This window comes from Embiotoca jacksoni, unplaced genomic scaffold (assembly GCF_022577435.1).
Source record: "Embiotoca jacksoni isolate LCO1_2020_lvr unplaced genomic scaffold, fEmbJac1.0.p SCAF_4, whole genome shotgun sequence".
Taxonomy (NCBI): domain Eukaryota; kingdom Metazoa; phylum Chordata; class Actinopteri; family Embiotocidae; genus Embiotoca; species Embiotoca jacksoni.
In genome coordinates this window covers 19,979,155-19,985,130 of record NW_027185392.1, presented here as the reverse complement: position 1 = coordinate 19,985,130, position 5,976 = coordinate 19,979,155, and the positions used below count along the sequence as shown (strand labels likewise).

The window sequence follows — 5,976 nt, the reverse complement described above, 5'->3', positions numbered from 1 at the left end:
ACACAGGGCCATGTGGGTTTGGATTTTATTTTCTCCCTTAATAATAAAAACCTTCATTTAAAAACTGCATTTTGTGTTTACTTGTGTTATCTTTGACTAATATTTAAATTTGTTTGATGATCTGAAACATTTAAGTGTGACAAGAAATCAGGAAGGGGGCAAACACTTTTTCACACCACTGTATATTAACTTGACATGGTGTTTTTGGGTTATTTATAAACTCATTTAACTCTGGTGGCTTTGTAATAGTTTGGTTTTTGACACTATTTTACTTTAAAGTCTACGGCGAGGGTCATTTGTTTTCCCCCAAAAAGCCAAAGTTGGCAGATGTGCCGGTCTAATCTATAAAGACTGTTCTGAGGATGTTCTCTGTTATATCTGTAATTTCTTTTTGCATCTTGTAACGTGTTAAACTGTGTTTTTGTCACACAGGTAATTTATGCAGTTGACTCCTGCTATGTCTTGTCACAAGGCATCTTCACAGTGAGAGTCTGACTGGCTTCAAAGACAGTCAGAACCCCATTCAAATCAAAGTCAACACAGAAGTGCAACACTATATATTTACATTTAACACAAAATTAACATGTGACTAAAAAGCCGTTAGTTGTTTTAACGGTGATCTTTTTTACCCAATCAATGAGTTAGGATAGAGATGTTAATGTTTATACACAATGATCTATAAAAAAAAAAAAAAGAAAAAAAAAAGTGAAACAAGCTACATTGGACATGTGAACATCTTAAAGGGTAAAAACAAAAGACATGACATAAGTTTATTGTTGATCTGAAAGCTCAGAATGTTTATTATCGATGTCTAGTCATTTCCATGAACTACTTGATATTGTCTTGAATCCATTTCATGTAAGAGCAGACATCCTTGCACCGAGCTTCTGAGGCACAGGCAAATGTATTAGCTTCTTCAAAGACACCATGAATCCTATTGTTGTATATCACTCCACTACCAGAGTCACCCTGGGAGAGAAAAATATACAGTTTGTGTCATAATATTGCTCCAACAAATCTGTTGATACAGAGGACATAATGTTTAGAACCAAGCGAACTCACAGGACATAGATCCACGTTGCTTTCTCGGACACAGAACGAGTGTGTATGTGGCCTGATTGGCAAAATGTTCAGCACTAAAGCATTGGAACATCGTACGACATGCATGTTTGCACACTGGAGAGAGCTTGCTGTCGGGCCAACTACAGAAAAATGAAAACAAGACCAGTAGTCAATAGTGTTACATCATATGATTATTCATTCAAAGTGTGTCTTAGATTTCAAACAGTAACATAAACATAGTAATTGTAAAATACTCAGTCAAACACAGCCTTACCTTTTTCACCAGTGGCATCTAATGCATAATAACCGTGGCCTGCGACCTGGACTTCGTCACCGCTAGAAAATAACAGAAACTCTCATATACATAACTCCTCTTGTGAACATGGATGCAACCCTAATAACCAATATACTGAATAATTCTTAACTCATTTCATTTTATGAACTCACATGTTTGGCTTGTTTGCACAGTCAGGGAGAGGTACAGGTATGATGTTCGTGGGGCTCGGCAACTTCAGGAGCATGATGTCATGGGTCTTAAAGACGACAGGTCTGGCTTTGATTTGCACTGTAAATCCTGGACCGGGATGCACACCCAAAGTTGCATGCCTAGAAGAAAGAAGAGGAACATCCACCTCTAGTTTTAATGCATATCCATGTAAATAGACAGCTGTGAGAATGTAAAACCAACCAATTAAAGACTTTAAGCAATAAATAAAAGGGATTCACTGCAACATGCAAAACAATGCCAACTATATTAGCAACATTTGTTATAAATGGTGTGTAAACAGCATAGTTTCACACAAAGGCATTACACTGCAGATTTGTTTTATTTTTTGTGTGTGTTCTGGCTAATTCATGCTTACAAAATGAAGTAAACTGTGTTTTTCTTACATTGTTTTACTCCGGCAGTGAGCTGCAGTTAGAATCCACTGTTTATGGATCAGAGAGCCGCCACACACACGATAAGTTCCAGCAGTACCAGTATTTCCAAACAGTTTGACATGGTAATGACGCTCCGTTGATTTACAGTTTTTACCATTGTAAACTCTCTTCTGCAGATCCACCACAGTGCTCACTGTGACACCTGAAAGAGAAGATCCTCCACTTTGAGTTACAATAACAAAGAAAGAAAATGTAATAAATTGTAAGTAGTTTGTAAACAGCAGTTGAATACCCACCGACCCACAGCACAAGGAGAAGAATCGTGAGACGAGCCATCCCTGTCATTGACTCTCCAATGACTGAACTAGTGTGACAGCGGTGCCTTTTTAACTGTATTCATGAGCTACGCCTATTGGCCTTTGAATCACCAACACCGTCATTAAGGTTTATCAACACAAATCCATTGGTCACAAATATCTGCACGATCATGCCAAGTCTTGATGACTTGTCAAATGTTCCTGCCTACCCCGCTCTGCACCGCATGCAGTATCCTGAAACTCAAAGAAACAGTTACTGCACAGAAGACCAACCTGTTCAAAACTTGATTTTTTTTTTTTTTTTTTTTGTATATTTGTGCATTTGTGTTAGTCAAGATCTATTTGGTTTGTCAGTATATGAGATCCTAAGTGGGAAAAAGAGGTTTTCCATCTGTTCTTAATATTTGCTTAAACGTTGACTATCTACTTTAAAAAAAAATGCTATCTAAATGTATATCAACCATGTAAGACTAAAATGAACAAGAACAAATATCAATTCAATGATTTGTCCTTTTACTTTGTGGAATTATGGACATATTGTTTTACCATTTTTGACTGGTCATCCTGACGTACAGACTGAACATTAAGATGTCAGCGGAAATGCAGGTGGAAGACCAAGTAAAATCACTCAAGTCACCTGCACAGCAGAAGTGAGGAGTGGAAGAAGTGTTTGGAAAGACAGAACATACTGTAGATCTTTTGAAATGTGCATAAAAATGGCCACAAGTCTTTCACTGTCAATACAACTTTTTCACAATCTACATTTTTACAGAAGCAGGAAAATCCCAGGTGTAATTCATACTTTTAACAAGGGCTGCCTTTCATTAAGGTGAGCCAGGCCACATGTGCTTTATCCGCCATGATTAGTCACATGGCTTTAAAAAAAAAAGAAAAAAGGTCTGTATGGCTGTGACTAAGTTGCAAAGTGAGTACTTTAGCCATAGTCATTTTTTTCATTACAAATCATGTTTGCTTAATCATGTACTTTGAGACATAAAGTAAAGTCATGCTTATTGATCAATTCTCTGTACAGAATCTTCAAAAACAACTGTGACCTGTTCACTTTTTGTACATTTGAAAGTGTAGATTTAATTTTAAAGCTATAAAATGAGATGTTTTCACATCAATTTACAGTAAGTAACCTGTAATGCCCAACTGGACTTGAAGGAAGGCCTTGGTCAGGGAGAAGACCCAGAACCCAGTAACTGGGCACGGCCCTTCTCCCAGCATCTCAGAGTTTCTTCCTGTCAAAAGGGACTTTTTCCTTCCAACTGCCACTCGTGGGAATTGTTGAATTCTTTGGTTCTTTTCTACATTGTAAACTTTGGTTATGGTGACCTGTGTAAATTGCCCTGCGAGGCATTCTGTTGCAATTTCGGGTTATATAAATATATTTTAATTGAAACCTAAATTGAATTCGTGCCACCATGGTGGTGGTGGTACTTTAATGCTGTGGGAGACTTCTCAGAAGCAGGGAGTCGGAGACTGGACAGAACTGAAGAAAGATTAAGGTAGCCGGACACAGCGCGGTCCTTGGAGAAAAAAAAAAAAAGCTCCTGCAGAATGCAGCGACCTGAGAATGAGGAGACAGTTCACCTTTTAGCCTAATGGTAATGTTGCAATGGTTTCAAACAACTTAAACATTTCACCAAATAGAGGATTTCCACAAAATGTTGAATTACTGTCCATGTTGGGGAGGAAAGTTCTGGCTGAGTGCAAAAAAATGGTTCTGAGTTGCAGACTTTTGTGAATTTGTGAAATGACCCTGAAAGAAAAACACATACGTTTCCCATGTTTTCCACATGACAATTCGACATGTGTGCGCCGTGCACGTCACGGTGTTGCGCAACAGGAGCAGTCTCGGGACTTTCTGATTTCCCCTCGTACTTTTCTTTAGACATCATTACAATATCTCTGGTGTTTTCTGGGTATGTAGTTCTCGGCAGGCAGGCCACACACAGTCAGGTTTAACTTTAGCCGTGTTGCCTCCGCGCTGACAAGAACATTTGTGAGAAAGTTTTCAGCACTTAAATGATGGAAAGATTGTGCCACATTTGTTTTGTCTCTGTAGGATCGTTTTTTGTACTTCTAAAACATACTCTATTTCTTTATGAAACATGATGTATTGTGTATCCGTTTGATACATTTTGTATTTGAAAAAAAGAAAAAAAAAAAAGCATTAGCTTGTTAAAAGTGTTTTGTATTGGCAAACCGCACTGTTTGTTGATGAACCGTTGGACATCTGCAAAATATGTGTGGTTGGTTTTGTTAGTTTTGCCAGCAATGAACTCCGTAGGCCAACTTGTTTTCTTTACATGAAACTTGTGAAATTTCTGTCGAGTTGTACCCACAATTGTACTCAAGATTTACCTCATTTGTCATTATATCAGACTGCAGATGGTACACCCCGGACAGGTTATTGGGCCAACACAAAAAGGCAGACAACCGTTAACGTTCATACCTACAATTAATTTAGAATCACCAATTAACCCAGTACGCATGTCTTTGCACTGTTGGGAAGCCTGAGCACTCAAATAGATCGCACACAGGAACTGGGGGAACTCCACACAGTAAGGTCGTAGCTGACTAGCAGGTTTGAGGCCAAAACATTCTTGCTATGAGGCAACAGTGTTAACCATTGTACCACCATGACATCCCTGTCTTTTTTTTTTGGCAAGAAAAAAGAAACATCAACCAAGAAAACAAACGCATGTAATGGAAGGAGGAAGATAAAAACATAATAGGTAAAGCGAAGAAGAAAATGACTGGTCCTTGAAAGTTTGAGATGTTTCATAAATGTGCCGAACTCCGCACAAAAAAAAAAATCATAGCGTTACTAAACTAAAACTGCCACAGAACAAGAATTATAAACATATTTCAACCGTGAGAAGGTAAATAAAAAGTATAGTAGAAGAGCAATAAGACCAATAAAGTCAAGAAATCTGCATTGATGTTGTATTTTGGGTCATATCGGTAACAGCTGAGAGCTCGCGCTGTTTTTGAATCCTCATCATGATATGCAGATTGAACATCAAGATTTCTGAAACACAGAAGGAAGACCAAAGAAAAACACTCAAGTCACCCTCACAGCAGAAGTGGGGATGGAAAGAAGTTTGAAAAAAGACAGAACTTACTGTGAACTTTTGGAAATTTGCATAGAAATGGCCACAATTTTGGCCCTTTAATGTCAACAGAACTTTTCACGGCTGATATTTTGACAGAAGCAGGAAAAGCACAGGTGTAATTAATAATGTAAAATAAATGTTCCAGATGTATTTCAACTTGTGCTTTTCTTTGAAACGTGGTGAAAACTGAGGAAGGGATGAACGCAGTCAAATACAGAGCTCCTTGCTGAAAACGCTCAATGATGAGACAGGCAGAGTTACGGGACGTGATACCATGCAGGTAAACTGACGGACTGACGATGATCTGGAGGATGACCGGGGTATTTAATCCAGCTGGAGGTGATCAGTGGAATGAGATCCAGCTGGATCTACTGGAGAGGGCCGTGGCCGTGGGCGGAACTCGGAGGAGGGTACTGCAGGAGAGACGAAAACAAAACACAAGCACATGGCAGACCACAACAAACAGACAGGGGACTGACAGCACACATGAGGAGAGGTGATCGGGGGGGAAACAGAGGAAAACACACTAGAAATAGTCCTGACGGTATTCCCCAAAAGAGTATGTTTGTTCAGTATATGGAGGTTTTTCT

The 5,976-nt window shown here is 38.8% G+C and overlaps 1 protein-coding gene across 1 annotated transcript; it reads right to left on the bottom strand.

Moving 5' to 3' along the window:
• Positions 1 to 769: 769 nt before the first annotated feature.
• On the bottom strand, positions 770 to 2,316 carry LOC138209057 (serine protease 1-like). The gene is made up of 6 exons (XM_069167403.1): positions 2,241 to 2,316; positions 1,954 to 2,146; positions 1,510 to 1,668; positions 1,337 to 1,398; positions 1,063 to 1,202; positions 770 to 969 (listed from the first exon to the last, which is right to left on the bottom strand). Exons 1-6 carry the CDS (start codon positions 2,287 to 2,289, stop codon positions 829 to 831), a joined length of 744 nt encoding a protein of 247 aa, XP_069023504.1. The 5' UTR covers positions 2,290 to 2,316; the 3' UTR covers positions 770 to 828.
• Between the last annotated feature and the right edge of the window lie 3,660 nt (positions 2,317 to 5,976).

Excerpts from the sequence above, each read along its gene's own strand:
- LOC138209057 (XM_069167403.1), bottom strand. The coding sequence starts at position 2,289 with ATGACAGGGATGGCTCGTCTCACGATTCTTCTCCTTGTGCTGTGGGTC. Across the intron at positions 1,399-1,509 it reads TGTGCAAACAAGCCAAACAT|CGGTGACGAAGTCCAGGTCG; the intron begins GTGAGTTCATAA and ends GTTATTTTCTAG. Across the intron at positions 970-1,062 it reads GCAACGTGGATCTATGTCCT|GGTGACTCTGGTAGTGGAGT; the intron begins GTGAGTTCGCTT and ends TTTCTCTCCCAG.